The 16,683-nt window shown below is 39.8% G+C and overlaps 1 protein-coding gene across 1 annotated transcript; it reads left to right on the top strand.

The window, feature by feature from the left end:
• Window positions 1-15,067: 15,067 nt before the first annotated feature.
• LOC124594081 lies at window positions 15,068-16,114 on the top strand. Its single transcript, XM_047132432.1, has 2 exons — window positions 15,068-15,230; window positions 15,321-16,114. The coding sequence occupies exons 1-2, from the start codon at window positions 15,068-15,070 to the stop codon at window positions 16,112-16,114; spliced, it is 957 nt and encodes a 318-aa protein (XP_046988388.1).
• Window positions 16,115-16,683: the final 569 nt, after the last annotated feature.

Raw genomic sequence — 16,683 nt, forward strand, 5'->3', positions numbered from 1 at the left:
GAGGGTATTTAAATCGGCCGCCGCCGCGACCGAACCCAGTTCCCTCTGAGCAGCCATAGCGTACGGATCTCCGTGCCGGCACGTTCACAGGAGCTCAGTCCGTCAGTTCACCTGATAATGGCGACATGTTTGATCGCCGAAATATTGTGCCCGTTGGACACTATAGACCGGCAGCATACCCGTGGATATTTTGATTATCAAATACGCCGGGAGAAACTCAAGAATCACATCATACATGTTTATTTTCCTTTTTTCCAAGTGACTCGTTTTCATTTGATTGCAAGGACTTAACGGAAAGTTAAAATCTTATTCTGACTTGATAAGAATAAGTAAAGTTGTCTTTGTAATCAGTCACTGATTCAGGCATGTTTCCAAATGGACAAAAGGAAACTGAAGAGCCAAAAAATTATGATCACTGCCCACTGCGAGACCGAATGCTACATGGTGACGTTGTGAGTATGTTATGCAGTGAGGTATGTATATAGGGTATAAAAAACTATGTATACAAAATTCTAGAATTCTTAGAGGAGATAAAAGGAAACACTATTTTATGTGGCAAAAACTTCACAGGGGCACCGTTTGTCAGCTAGGGGTCCATAATGATTTTGACACTAACGATATTCAGAAGACAGTGTTCAGACTGTTGTGTAATAAATATTGTTTTACAGATGATCCTGACCTCTTATATATTTATTTGTGTGTGTGTGGGGGGGGGGGGGGGGGGGGGGAGAATATTTCATTTTGTGTACGACACCAGAAGATCTGATTGCCAGTTTGGCTGAAACTGCACCCATTATTCATGGAACATCTGGTTGTTTTGAGCGTGTTAGACGGTCATTAGCACGTAGATGTCACTTGCACATTAATGTAAACGAACTACATTTTCAACATAATCTCTAAAGCAATGTTCATCACACGGCAGTTAGAGCATCGTCTCTGAACAAACTAGAGTCAAAACTTTTATGGGCCCCTAGCGTGGAATTTTGTCACATAAAAAAGCTTTTCTTTATATCTTCTCTGAACACACTAAAATTTGGTATACGAGGTGTGGCTAGAAAAAACCGGACTAGTACTGGTGAAACAATAAAACGAATGCAATAAGGCTGAAAGTCGCGTGGCCTGTCACGTGACTCTCGCTCCGCCTACTGCTCGAGTTTCATCTGCCTCCTGGACTCAGTCTGCCCGTGGCGTCTGTTTTAAGTAGTTGACGTATTGTCTGTGCGTCGGAAAATGTTGAGTGTACAGAAAGAACAGCGTGTTAACATCAAATTTTGTTTCAAACTAGGAAAATCTGCAAGTGAAACGTTTGTAATGTTACAACAAGTGTACGGCGATGATTGTTTATCGCGAACACAAGTGTTTGAGTGGTTTAAACGATTTATTGATGGCCGCGAAGACACCAGTGATGACACTCGCACTGGCAGACCATTGTCAGCAAAAACTGATGCAAACATTGAAAAAATCGGTAAACTTGTTCGACAAGATCGCCGTTTAACAATCAGAGCAGTGTCTGAGTTAACAGGAGTTGACACGGAAAGTGTTAGGCAGATTCTTCATGAAAGTTTCTACATGAACAAAGTGTGTTCAAAAATCGTTCCAAAGTATCTCACAATTGAACAGAAGGAACGCCGGAGAATGATTTGTTCTGACATCCTGGAAAACATTGAAAGTGATCCCACCTTCTTACAAAATGTTATTACTTGCGATGAATCGTGGTTTTTTACTTACGATCCCGAAACTAAACGCCAATCGATGCATGGAAAACTCCTGGTTCTCCACGAGAAAGAAAAGCACGAATGTCAAAATCGAAATTCAAGGCAATGATGATTGTTTTTTTTTTTGACATCAAAGGGATTGTGCACATTGATTGGGTACCAGAGGGACAAACAGTGAATCAGCATTACTACATTAGCGTCCTGGCTACCCCACGTGAGCGAGTACGGAGAAAACGGAACGATTTGTGGAGAAAAAAGTCATGGATCCTTCACCAAGACAATGCCCCAGCTCACAGTACGTTGTCAGTGAAGACGTTTTTGGCAAAACACAACATTCCCATCTTATATCATCCACCCTACTCACCTGATTTGGCCCCCTGTGACTTTTTTCTTTTCCCTAAAGTCAAGTCAGCTTTGAAAGGAACTAGATTTGAGACTGTTGAAGCAGTAAAAGAAAAAGCGACGGAAGTAATGTATGGACTTACCGAAAATGATCTGCAGCATTGCTATGAACAGTGGAAAATTCGTATGGAGCGGTGTAGAGACCGAGGAGGAGAGTACATTGAAGGAGATAACATGAAATTGTAAATAATTGTAAATAAATGCTTTTTCCAGCATCAGTCCGGTTTTTTTCTAGCCGCACCTCGTATGTCAGTCCGTCAGAAATATGTATACACGCTTTAAGGAACGAAAAGTAGTATTTAAGTGCTTATTTTACATTTAATAATTGATCACACACGTTTTACAACCTTCAGTTTAGCACTTTAAATGTTCAAAATGTTTACCGCTGGCGGCTATACACAAACAGAACGAGGAGCAGTCGCCGTAACTACATCACTCTGTGTTACAGTGGAGATCACTGCACATGTCGCTGTAATCTCTTAGCGGAGTTCCTCCATTGTGCGTGACTTACGTCGACAGACGTTATCTTTTACAGTCCCCGACAAGTAAAAGTCCATGTTCCATGATCTGGCGACCGTGGAGGATACTCAATGGGCCCTCTTCATCCAATCCTGTGCCCCGGAAAATTGTCATCTGGGAAAGCTCGTACGGCTAGGTGGTAGTGTGATGGCGCCCCATCCTTTTGATAGAAGATCTCTTCATCAGGTCCATAAAGTGCACGTATACCTGGCGAAATTGATGTGCATAACATTTCCAGCTACAGTTCTCCAGTGACACCGAGAATATTTCAAACGTTTTCTTTTCAGGTTTAGTTTCAGTTCGTAAAGAGCTTCGACCCAGTAAGAAACGTAGTTTAAACAAAATTACGACCACAGACTCGCTAAATTCCAAACTGCCTGTTCTGAGGCAGATGTAAAGTTGTTATACTGTCATTCTGGCTCTGTCTACTAAGATTAAGTTTGGGCTCCTGATTAGTATTGTTATGTCATTAGAACACTTTACATTTTTTTTTTTTAACTACAGTATCCTATAACGTCACTGGAAGATCACTATTGTACAGGAGCGAACCCCGTACCGAAATCTGTGGGCTACCACAAGTTGAGATTTCTGAGTTGAGCTTTATTATTGCGGTGTGACCTTCTTATAGCTGTTTAAAGGTAAAATTCCATTTATGCAAAAGGGATGCCATTAACATTATAATTTACGAAAACCAAACTGAGAGGTATTACCAAGTTATCCTCAGAAACTAAATCGGTATTTTACTATGGGCAACTTTCTCAAAAACTTTTGAAAACTCTGGAAAAAAAATTAAATAGATTCTTAGAGGTGGTTTGCTTATCTCCTGTTTTAGACATGACTGTTTCTACAGTACACATGTATCAGCCAAAATATTATGACTAAATGCTTAATAGCGTGTTGCTCCATCTTTGGGGCGGAATATAGCAGTGGTTCTGAGTGTCAGGGATTCGACAAGTCCTTGGTAGGCTTCCGGCGGTATGTGGCACCAGATATCTGCACATAGGTCACGCAATTCCCGTAAATTACGAGCTGGTGCTTTCTGGGCGCAGGGCTCGCACCCGTTAGCGTCCTAGATGTGTGTCATCAGGGTCAGATCAAGCAAACTGAAAACATAAAAGTGAATTCACTGTCATATTTCTCAGATCGCAGCATCCCTATTCCAGCCTTTGGAAACTGACAAGGCGTGGTGCAAGTTTCGAGCAGCTATTCGCCTGGATGAAGGCATATCTGGACGTGACTACCTGGAAACATGGTTTATTCGGCCAGGAGGCTCGTTTACATTGATCTAGGGTCCAACCGCGGTGATTCCAAGTCATTGAGTCAATAAAGGAATCGATGTTCAACAATGTGTAACGAAAGGTATGTTCCAAAACACTTGAGTCTGCACAAGCATTAGACTATGTCGTCAGATCTTCCACAGATAGCAGCCTATCCTGTTTTATTGTAACTACAAACGTCTGACCTCAAAATTCTATGATGATGTATAACGTTCAACACCCTGTTGCCTAGGTGTGGATTTACCTTCTCTCAGCCAGTTTGTAAAGAGCCTCACGACAGTACAAAGCGAACAGCTGACCATTGTTATATTCACTTACGTCAATGGATTTTCCCCTTTGCTGTCCGTATCGTCGCTATAATGAATTCCTATTCGTCTCTGCTCCACTTTTACAGGGAGTGAAAGATATATACAGAGTCCACCAGAAAAATGTATACACTCTTTGTCAGGCTCTTTCGATATATCGATATTGTTGTTCGATTTGTGTTACGAGTGTGTTGTAGTATGGTCTTTGGCTCAACACATGTTAGTACTTTCATCTCGGTATTGAAAAAACAAGATGGCTGGAGCACGCTTGACATTCGAACAACGAAAACGTATTGTGAAGTGGGTTTTCAAGTTTGATAAAGCTGTTGGAAGTTTGAACAGAACCGCAAACCCGCCTAACAATTAAACACATCATTGACAAGTTTGAAATGCATGGAACGAGTTGTGGTATTCACAAAGGAAGGTCAGGAAGACAGCGTACAACTACAAGTACTGCTTCGTCAGCTCTCGTGTTGGAACATTTGTTAATTCTCCACAGAAGTCGGCTACGCAATGTGCACGTGAAGAGGGGATTGGCAGTACAAGTGTACAAAGAATTCGGAAAGCTGCAAAGTGGAAAGTTTACATTCCACGATTACTGCACATGATTAATGATAACGATCCTGATCGCTGAATGGAATTTTGCGATTGGTATCAGCAAATGGTAACCGATGACGAACAATTTATGATGTAGATAGCGTGGACTGCCGAGGCTTAATTTAAACTTAATGGAATCATGAACTGGCATAACAGCGTGCACTGGGCACTGGAAAATCCGCATGTTTATGTGGATAAAGACATCAATCTACCAGGGGTTCGTGTGTGGTGTGGACTATCTAACATCTAGGGCATTAGTTGGACCCTTTTTCTTTGATGCTACTGTCACTGGAGAAGTGTACCTGGAAATGTTATGCACATCAATTTCGCCAGGTATACGTGCACTTTATGGAGCTGATGAAGAGATCTTCTTGGGGCGCCTTCACACTACAACCTAGCCGTACGAGCTTTCCCGGATGACAATTTTCCCGGGAACAAGATTGGATGAAGAGGCCCCATTGAGTACCTTCCACGGTCGCCAGATCCAACACCTATGGACTTTTACTTGTCGGGAACTGCAAAAGATAACGTCTGTCGACGTAAGTCACGCACAATGGAGGAACTCCGCTAAGAGATTACAGCGACATGTGCAGTGATCTCCACTGTAACACAGAGTGATGTAGTTACGGCGACTGCTCCTCGTTCTGTTTGTGTATAGCCGCCAGCGGTGAACATTTTGAACATTTAAAGTGCTAAACTGAAGGTTGTAAAACGTGTGTGATCAATTATTAAATGTAAAATAAACACTTAAGTACTGCTTTTCGTTCCTTAAAGCGTGTATACATATTTCTGACGGACTGACATATACCAAATTTTAGTGTGTTCAGAGAAGATATAAAGAAAAGCTTTTTTTTGTGACAAAATTCCACGGTAGGGGCCCATAAAAGTTTTGACTCTAGTTTGTTCAGAGACGATGCTCTAACTGCCGTGTGATGAACATTGCTTTAGAGATGATGTTGAAAATGTAGTTCGTTTACATTAATGTGCAAGTGACATCTGCGTGCTAATGACTGTCTAACTCGCTCAAAACAACCAGATGTTCCATGAATAATGGGTGCAGTTTCAGCCAAACTGGCAATCAGATCTTCTGGTGTCGTACACAAAATGAAATATTCTCCCCCCCCCCTCCCCCCCCTCCCCCCACACACACACAAATAAATATATAAGAGGGCAGCATCATCTGTAAAACAATATTTATTACACAACAGTCTGAACACTGTCTTCTGAATATCGTTAGTGTCAAAATCATTATGGACCCCTAGCTGACAAACGGTGCCCCTGTGAAGTTTTTGCCACATAAAATAGTGTTTCCTTTTATCTCCTCTAAGAATTCTAGAATTTTGTATATATAGTTTTTTATACCATATATACATTCCTCACTGCATAACATACTCACGTCACCATGTAGCATTCGGTCTCGCAGTGGGCAGTGATCATAATTTTTTGGCTCTTCAGTTTGCTTTTGTCCATTTGGAAACATGCCTGAATCAGTGACTGATTACAAAGACAACTTTACTTATTCTTATCAAGTCAGAATAAGATTTTAACTTTCCGTTAAGTCCGTGCAGTCAAATGAAAACGAGACACTTGGAAAAAAGGTAAATAAACTGTTCATTATTTCAAAAGCAATCGTCGTAACTGTTAATACATTTAGGCCACTGTGAAACAAGACGGTTAATGCCATCATAGAAAGATGTTCGCTCATGTCTACGGAATAACGTGTGTACTTCTCTGACCGAAGCAGATCGACTGCCACAAATGTCTTTCTCCAGGGCTCCAAAAACATAGAAATCGCAGCATAGGGCGAGATCGGATCAGTATGGAAGATGTGAGAAACTTCTTCAGCGGAATCGAAACAAACTTGTCAACACGTGGGCAGCAGACTGATGCCGTCCGTTCTACATTCATGGGCGTTTGGACTTGATGGCGCGCTTCAGTTTTTACAAAGCGTCCGTGTACCGCTGTGCGTTAATTGTGACGATCTCTCCAAACGCGATTTCCACATTTTTGGAGTCCTGAAGAGAGACATTGATGGCTGACAATTTGCTACTGACGAAGAAATGTGTGCCTGGGTGCAATCATGGTTCCGGAGGCAATAGTAAACGTTCTTTTATGAAAACACTGAGCGTCTTGACTCGCAGTGGGATAAATGTATTAGTAGTTATGACGATTATTTTAAAATAATAAACAGTTTAGTTACTGTTTTTCATGTGTCCCGTTCTCATTTGACTGCCTCTTATAATTACGTAACAACTTATCTGTGTGCAGTATTTGCCGAGTTAAGTATCCTCCACTGCAGAATATGCTTTCCTTGTGTGGTCCAGATCTGTACGTCCCAAAAAGGTCAACCTAAGCTTAAATGAAACATGCTGAAAACCCATATCACTCGATAAACTACACAAAGCGGCCGGATTTCCGGACCTCAGCTCCCGAAGATCACGAACATTCTGAGAAGCCTGATGATTCCTGTGCTGAACGCTACATTCTATTTGGCTCTTCCTGCGAGCCTACAGCATTTAAATCTAGCGAGAAATTCTTGAACATAGAACTTAACGAGTCACCAAACGACTATTCTTCACTGCACAAGATGATCAGCAGGAGAAACACAGGAAAAAAGGATCAGATTACCTGAGCTGCAAACATTAAAAATTCATCTCCTGGACCGAAAATATTGAGCATAAATGGACAACGTTCAAGAGTCTTGTTGAGTAGGTATGTTCTGAGTAAAGTGGCGACAATTTTCGCTCGGGGTGGCAAAATCCATGGAGCCGGCCCTGCACACAATCTGCCACAGGAATATCTATGAAGAAAGAATTAATACTATACTGTCTGCTTTATTAATTACTTCCCGATGTTCTTTTCGAAACACCGTGGTCGAGTATTCTTTCTGCTTCCGTGATTCAGTATTGTTTGCCCCCATCCAGTAATCCAGATATATGATCTTTCTCCTATGGGGGTCCACGAATGAGGAATGGGGTTCATAGGTATATAGCAGCTGTTAAATACGGCATACAGTGTGTTAATGGTTTTTCACCGCACACAATGTCAGCCCTATTATCTATCTTCGATATGTACTCGTATCCCGTAATATAACTGGTCTATAACAACAGAAGTATGTTTTTTCGACGATGACATGTCACACATAAACATTTCAAATTGCACTTGAGAATGGCTACAAAGCCGAAATAGCAATTGTGTAAAATAAATAAACGTTTAACAGTAAACGGCGGAAATTTATTTTAAAAAATGTTTCACAATTTTCGTTTGAAAAGAACGTACTCAGTTTCCTTCCTCTGTGTTTCAGCTCCTTTTCTGCTGACTTCATTGTTTACAGGACGTTAAACAGTAATCTTTATCCTCCCTTCTTTCATTCTATACTCTACTAACTGTTTAGTACATTTTATTGTAAACAGTTGACCAACACGATCATATAGACCACCGAATGCTATTTTGGATCTAAACTACTGAAAGTAGCTGGGATTAAAAACAGACTGTCAATGGCAGGTGCATTACAGCCTGAAAATTTTACTGTAGTAGATAATCACAGGCCGGCAATCAACAACACTACATCTCCTCAAGCACTGCCATAGAACAGAGAAAATCACCGTTAAAGTCTCCATAAAAACTAATTCTCCATTTAAGTCTGCACAACCTTATTAAAGCTGTCTGTAGCTGTAGCTGATTTCCCGAGCTTAAGATATTTCTTTATATCTTATATGAACAGCCATCGACAGGTGTACAAGTAAATTCAGGAGTGCTCCACAAACATATGTTGCGACCTTTGGTGTTCACATTGTATATTAGTAATGTTGATAATATTCTCAGACTATTTGTTGGGGACACAGTTTTCTATAAGGAAGTACTGTGTGAAAACACCTGCACAGATAAACGTTCAGATGTTGATAAAATTTCAAGGTGATGCTAAGATAGGCAACACGCTTGAAATAAAAAGATGAAATTGTGCACTTCACAAAACGCATAAGTGTAGGAACATATAACTACAACATCAATGAGTCACAACCGGGACAAGCCAACTCATACAAATATCTGGGATACACAGTTTGTTTAGGTATAGCAAACGGTAGTCCTCTGTTCGTTGGTAGGACAGTAGGAAATGCGATCAGTCTATATAGGGAGTTTGCTTAAAAGCACCCTTGTGCTCCATATTAGAATAATGTCTTTTTTTTTAAAAAAAGATGTATTTTTTAGCATTCAACAGTTTCACATAATAACAGAGAAAACAAACCCATCTGAAAAGTGATTATACAAATTACACCACTTCACATTTCAGTCGTTTGTGCGGAAATTATCCATAGAGTTATTTCCTAGGTGACGCATATAGCGTCCCCAGTGCTATATTACGAAAAGACTTAAAAAACTGTATTTATAAAGAAGAGACATTTAAAAATCGAATAATAAATTTTTATCGTGTAGCTGTAAAACAATAATTTCTCTGTCTAAGTTTCGAATGCAAAGAAATATAACAAAGTGATCTAAAGCGACGACAAGATACGCTCTTTTATTAATTTTTTAGTCGTCTTCAGTTCTTCTCTTGTCTTGATTGCGTGTAGACGGGCATCTTTCGAGTGCTGGCAAATGTAAGCATATTTGTATGAGTTAAGCAGATAATATATTGATTTAATATTATTGTGTACTTTTAATTTGTAAGAGGTGATCCCGATTTCATGTTCGCCTTCCTTGAATTAACCTGCATTCAAGTAATGTACAGTTCAACAATCGCAGCGGCCGATGCAGCCAACGACGCCATTACGTGGCGATTTTAACTTATGAAAAATTAGCGGAGCAAAAATCTCGCCCGCTATTAACATAATATTAATTTTTCTCCACAGCCGCCCGACGTTGCAGAAAATACGTAGCTTTAAGGTACTTATTTTCAGTACCATAGCCGAGAGCCAGAGCCAGGACTCCAACTATAATGCAATGGTTAACGGAGGTAAGAAAAAATACTCTCGCGCGGGTGTGGGCCTCAATTGTAATTAATAACTAAAGATCTTTTGCTTTAAAGTGAACTGACTAGCCGAGGAAATTAATATGAAAAGTTCATTCCAATGTTCAACTTATATGCTCATGTTTTAAGATTCAGCGAGTCTAACATTCATTAACGTAACAAATAATTTGAGATTAATATTGTTAAAAAGGAGAACTTCAGGAAAGCATTTAATCGTAAATCAAATTTAAATGAAATATTTTTATTAAGGTCCACCACGTAAGTCGGCAACAATCAGAAAATAATAATAACAATAATAATATGTTAGTTAAATTACGACGGCCGACGGACGCGAGACGCACTAGTGGAATTCACGTAACAGTTTTTTCCTTCTTCTTCTTCCGTGAGATTTCATGTCAGGATACTATCATAAGCTTTACATACTGGAATCTTGAGGATACTCGAGCATGTAAGCCTGTATTTAGGCTGACGAGTTACTTTCTCGTATTCATCCCATAAATATGCTGTACTGCAAGTTGTCCGTTATTTTAAGTCCAAAAATTATACGAAATGTTTGTGCCATGATCCACGTTGTTGTGTGTCGCTTTGCTTTGGGAAACGATTTTCATCCGCGTATCATGGCGTTAGAAACCTATATCTTGTGTATGTCCGTTCTATTGAACAGTCGAATCATGTACCTTGCTGTGTGCCATATCTGGACAAATTTCGGGCACTCAAAATGATGTTCGATTGTGTCCTCCGAAATACGATTTCCACATTCGGCTGACGGTTTTAACTGGATGAAGGAAAGTTTGGAATTGGTGGCTACTGTCCGGTTTATCACTTTGTACCAAGTCGATCTGGCGCCTTCTGGTATTATTTTCGTCGCTAAGTTTTGACAAACGATTTTCCAGTTGTGCTGCGGTAGTCGCAGCTCCCGTTTATTAGGAAATCGTATTCGTTTGAGAGCTATGGCCATGTTACGAGTCTGTAACCGTGCGACCGTTACGGTCGCAGGTTCGAATCCTGCCTCGGGCATGGATGTGTGTGATGTCCTTAGGTTAGTTAGGTTTAAGTAGTTCTAACTTCTAGGGGACTTATGACCTCAGCAGTTTAGTCCCATAGTGCTCAGAGCCATATGAACCATGTTACGAACTTTTCCCTATTTTAGGTCGTCTGCTGGTATGCAGCTTTAATTGAGATAATAATTTCGGACAACGTTTAATAAGTGTGGGATACTGACAACATAAACCGCCGCTAAGTGCAAGGGACCAGTACCAAATAGAGCCATCAGGGGTTATTGTAAGTATCTGTAGAAAGGCAGCACGCAAGCTTAGCCTACGGGAGCACATCACGAGCTGCTGAAAGAACTGAACAGATAGACGCTTCAAGGAGGCGCAAAGTATCCTTTGAAATCCTACCTACTGAGTTTATAGAACCAGCTTTAAGTGAGAAATCTAGCAATGTACTGCAACCCCTTGCGTCTGGCTCCATCAGCGATCAGGGAGACAATATTAGACTAACTGCAGCGGGCAAATGGGCGTTTAAGCAAACCATTCTTCCCACGCTCCTTACGGCAATGGTGTGGCAAGAAAGCCCTAATATGAAACTTCCTGGCAGATTAAAACTGTGTGCCCGACCGAGACTCGAACTAAAGCTGTGAGTACCGGGCGTGAGTCGTGCTTCGGTAGCTCAGATGGTAGAGCACTTGCCCGCGAAAGGCAATTGGTCCCGAGCTCGAGTCTCGGTCGGCCACACAGTTTTAATCTGCCAGGAAGTTTCATATCAGCGCACACTCCGCTGCAGAGTGAAAATATCTCATTCTGAAAGCCCTAATAAATGGTACAATGAAAAGTACCCTCTGACGTGTTCTTCTCAATTGTTTGAGGACTATAGATGTAAATATAGATCTAATATTATGGCACAGCACTGAAAATGCTGATCAACACTTCTGAAAGCTTTTTTTCCATACTCAGAATGACTTTATATAGTGTATACAGGAATTTCGCCTTCTGAAAGTACAAATAATTTACAGACCAAAATTCCTCTTCCAAATTTTTTTCGTCACTAATTTAGTCAGTAATAAATGCTAAAATTATACTTTCATGATAACTATGTTCTGTAACCGCCTGTGGCTTTAAATGGCAATTACGTGCAACTATTAAGGTATGCGAATAACTTCCTGGTCAGTATGGAAAGAAAGCAGTGTAAATATACATGAGAAAGTATGACACGTTCGTTCGAAGGCATTCACCAAGTAGTCCTAGTGACCCGTTCCAGAGGAAGTATGTTGTCTTTCGCTGTGTCAGTAAAAATACGGAACATCTTTTCTCTGATTATTCCGAAAGTCGTTAAGATTTGTGTAAATTTCACTTTCACACAATTTAGAACACTGGGACAGCTTAGTTGCCATATTCATTGCATTACTGAGCAAAAAAGGCACACTGTTTTACGATCCAGTTTATGAATATAGCGTGAATGGCTACCTCAAAAAGTAATCGGAATACTTGCACCAAACAACGTGAAAAAAAAAACTGTCTGTGACAGTTATTCCCTGTTTCGATACATAAACGAAATGCAACTATTAGATATTGACTCTAATTAGTCCTCTATGAGATTTTAAAGTTGACCTTTTAATCAAAAATCGCAATACACCATATTGCCAGGAACACACATTTTTAGAGACCATTTATTCAGCGCTGTACATAACGAAGATCAAGGAGAAAACATAAACTACCATGCATATAACTCATCAAAGAGTAAAATATGAATGTTCCCAACAACCGTACAAGTTCTCGAGATAGCAATTCGTGAACTCTGAAAGTCCCACAGCTTGAGAGCACCACTGATGTTTACCTTTAGGCATTGCCTTTGTCAAAAAATCAACTTGCTGCTTATCGGTATTTACAGGTTTCACACCGAATATTCCTGTTTTAATTAAATCACGAATATAGCGGTGCCTCACGTCAATGTGTTTTGTTCGAGCGTGATGCACACCATTGTGACTCAGTGCAATGGCACCTCTATTATCACAGCATATACTTACTGGTTTTCCACTATGCGTAACACGCACTTCACGAAGTAATCCTTGAAGCTATACCGCTTCTTGGGCTGCTGCTGATAGAGCCATATACTCAACTTCTGTAGTTCATAGAGCGACGGTTTGTTGTCGTTTTGAAGTCCAGGAAACTGCTGTCTCAGCTAACTTGAAGATATAGTCGGTCGTTGATAGCCGCTGATGGAGGTCTGATGCATAATCAGCATCACGGAAACCTTCAATTTCAGTTGTTCCACATTTTCGGAAAGTTTATCCTACATTGACTGTGGCTTTAATGTATCGCATAATTCGTTTGACCGCTTCCCAGTGGATTTTCCGATAATTAGAAATGAATCTGCTTAGAACCCCCACAGCAGATGCAATGTCCGGTCTTGTGCTTTGAGCTAAATACAGTAGTGATCCTACGGCTTGCTGATAAGGAATGCGATGTAACACAAGGTTTTCCTCATCTGTCAATTTATTTTCACATTTTTACAGCTTTGAACTAGGTTCAAATGGATATGCTACCGGATTACAATGTTCCATACCAAATTTCTTGAGTATGTTTGCTGCATATTTGCTTTATACAGTACTAATCGTCCCTTGTTTCCTGTTTCGTTTTATTCTCATGCCAAGACACCAACTAAGTTCACCAAGATCTTTCATCTTAAACTGATTCATTAATCCTTTCTTCAATTCTTTCTTCCACCTATTATTTCTATTAGAGAAAATGATCAATTCGTCTACATAAACAGTTATAATGAGTATATTTTGTTTCTCAATTCTGAAGTAAATGCAAGAATCATATTCTGACTTCTTTAGGTTCATTTTACGTAATGTCACATCTAATTTCATATTCCAAACGCGTGACGCCTGTTTTAGACCATAAATTGCCTTCTTCAGCTTGTAAACCTTCATCTCCTCCCCCTTCGTCACGTAGCCTTCAGGTTGACGAATGTAAACTTCTTCATCGAGATCACCATATAGGAATGCAGTTTCAACATCCATATGTTCAATGTCAAGATCAAATTCAGCTGATAAAGGTAACAGGTTGTGAAGTGAAGAATGACGAACAACAGGCGAGAACGTTTCATCAAAGTCTATTCCTGGTATTTGAGAATAACCTTTCGCTACAAAACGAGCCTTATAACCTCCAATTTCACCATTTGACGTTTCTTTCGTCTTAAACACCCTGTCTGGTGGTAAATCAGTCAAAATCCATGTTTCATTTTCAAGTAAAGATTTATATTCATTATCTAAGGTTTCCTTCCATTTATCACAGTCATCAAAATTCATTGCTTCTTCATACGAATTTGGTTCAGAAATACAAGCAAGACAAGCTAAATCATCATTAAAAATATTTAGTATTTGGTTTTCTTTCACGTGATGATTTTTTAATTTCTGGCTGAATTTCTGGCTGCGCAACTTCCGTGTGACTATGTACGTTGCTATTTACTGTTTTCTCACTGTCACTTTGTGCTAATTCAAGATAAACTGCATTTCTGTCAACTTCAGCAGGTTGTGTCAGTTCAGTTGCCTCTTCAGTGATGTTAGGTGCTGGCGCTAGTTGACGACTGTCTATACGATTATCGTCACTTGGGTTACTGTTTGAAATACTGTTTCCACAAGTGCACTTTGAGTTTTCGATGAATTGCACATCACGGGCTTTCGCAGTTGTCTTTGATGAATTTGGATCATCAGACGATATGCTTTAGAATCTTCGCAATATCCAACAAAGATAAGTTCCTTAGATTTGTCTTCTAATTTCGTCCTTTTTTCTTTAGGTGTATGCACAAATGCTCGACATCCAAAGATTCGTAAATGACTCAGATTTATCCGACGACCACTCCGTAATTCCTCAGGAGTGACATTCTTAACAGCTTTTGTTGGAGATCGATTCTTCAAATAAATTGCTGTGTTTACAGTTTCAGCCCAAAATTGTCTACCTAGACTTGCATCTGTTAACATTGATCTTGCTTTTTCAATGTGTTGAAAGAAAAAAAAGAATTCCTTGACTTCTACATTTATGTGCTGCTCCATGACTCTGCTGTCAATATCTTTATTCTTGGCTTGTGTGTAACTTCTGTGTATTTTCTTACAGTAAATTTTTTTTTTCGTATCCAGGGTGTAATTACAAAGCTAATAAAATGTTTTCTTGCCTTTAAATAATATTTTTCATCAGGTTCTGGGCCCAGTACACGTGTAAAGGCAAACAACACAGTTTAATTAAAACAATATTTGAAATGAGCTTATGTCTGTAGAGAAACATGACTGCTAGCGGCGATTATAAGGTCAGCATTGATAAGCTTGAAGGACCTGACGACTGGGCCAAATGGAAATGGCATATTTCTATGGTGCTACGTTCATATGGACTAGAAGATATTATTGACGGTACACGTGAACGTGTAGAGTTGCCGCAAGATGCGACAAGTGAACAAAAATAAGCGTATGTGGAATGGCTCAAGGACGACGCAAAGGCAGCAAGTCTTATAGCAAGTGCGCTAAGTAAACCTGTTGCAGGACTCGTCTTAACGTGCAAGAATGCTAAAGAAATCTGGGACAAATTACGCCCCCGATTTGAACGTAGCAGTACTCAGCGTTTGAATATGTTGATTGAGACATTTTTCCGTGTTAAACGTGATGAATCGGAAGATATTAGTGCAGATGTGGTCAAACTGCAAAAGTTATTTGTGGACCTGAACGATGAATTATCAAAACATGAAGAAAATACGCTATCTGAAAGAATCTTAAATGGTCGAATTTTGTCTACACTGGGAAAAGACTACGACAATTTTAAGGATCTCTGGGATACGATACCGACAGAAAAGCAAAGCTTGAATTTATTGATTGAAAAACTCTGTACTATTGAACTGCGTGAAAAAGACGTTAATGGAAGTGCAGCTTTTGTCGTTTCTAAAACAAGAAAACGGCAAACAAGTAATCAGCAAGTAAAGATGACGAAGTCACAATTAAAACAGAAGTTTCCGTGTAATAAATGCAAACAATTAGGTAACTGGCCAGCAGAGTGTCCACAGAACACTCGTGACAGCAATAAAAGAAAAGAGAAGAAGCGAGACAGTGAACACGCTGCATTTACTTCATACGCTATGGGTGTGTGTACCAGTAATCACAGTGACCCAAATAAATGGTATTGCGACAGTGGCGCTACAAATCATATCACTCCCAACAAACAGTATTTTGTTTCGTATAGTGAATTTGATGTTCCTCAAGTAATTTCATTGGGAAAACAAGATGTGAAAAATGTGTGCGTACGGTCAAGGAACAGTTTACATCCAAATCCGACGAAACAATAAATGGTACAATGCTAGAATGGACAATGTTTTATACGTCCCTGATGCAAGTGCTAATCTGTTCTCTGTGAGAGCCATTGCCTGCAGAGGCTACAGTACTAATTTTAGTTATAATAATGTCTGTGTTCGAAAACAAGTCAGTGGCAATATTGTTATGAGAGGTTATGTGAAAAATGGACTTTATGTGTTGAACATGCGTGTTGTTAGAAATGCAAAAATGAATCGTATGAGCTTGATGACTTCATCCGAAACATTGCAAGTGTACCATGAAAGGTCTGGTCATCAGAATAAACGACATGTGAAGAATATTTTAAAAGGAATGAACATTAATGTGGAAGATGCCAAGAGTGAATTTTGTGACGGCTGTGCGGTTGGAAAGATGCATAGGCTGCCATTCAAAACACGAACAATACGCGCTACCAGTACTGGTGAATTAATCCACGCGGATGTAAATGGACCAATGAGCACGAAATCTTTTGGAGGCAAGCATTATTATGTATGTTTCAAAGACGATTTTAGTAAATTTCGTCGAATTTTCTTTTTAAGACACAAAAGTGAAGTGTGTACTGTGC

This window comes from Schistocerca americana, chromosome 2 (assembly GCF_021461395.2).
Source record: "Schistocerca americana isolate TAMUIC-IGC-003095 chromosome 2, iqSchAmer2.1, whole genome shotgun sequence".
Classification (NCBI taxonomy): Eukaryota; Metazoa; Arthropoda; class Insecta; order Orthoptera; family Acrididae; genus Schistocerca; species Schistocerca americana.

What these genes read in the sequence shown, in the direction of transcription:
- LOC124594081 (XM_047132432.1), top strand. Translation starts at nt 15,068, where the DNA reads ATGACTGCTAGCGGCGATTATAAGGTCAGCATTGATAAGCTTGAAGGA. An exon ending in GTTGCCGCAAGATGCGACAA is followed by an intron (nt 15,231 to 15,320) that starts GTGAACAAAAAT and finishes AACCTGTTGCAG; the next exon opens with GACTCGTCTTAACGTGCAAG.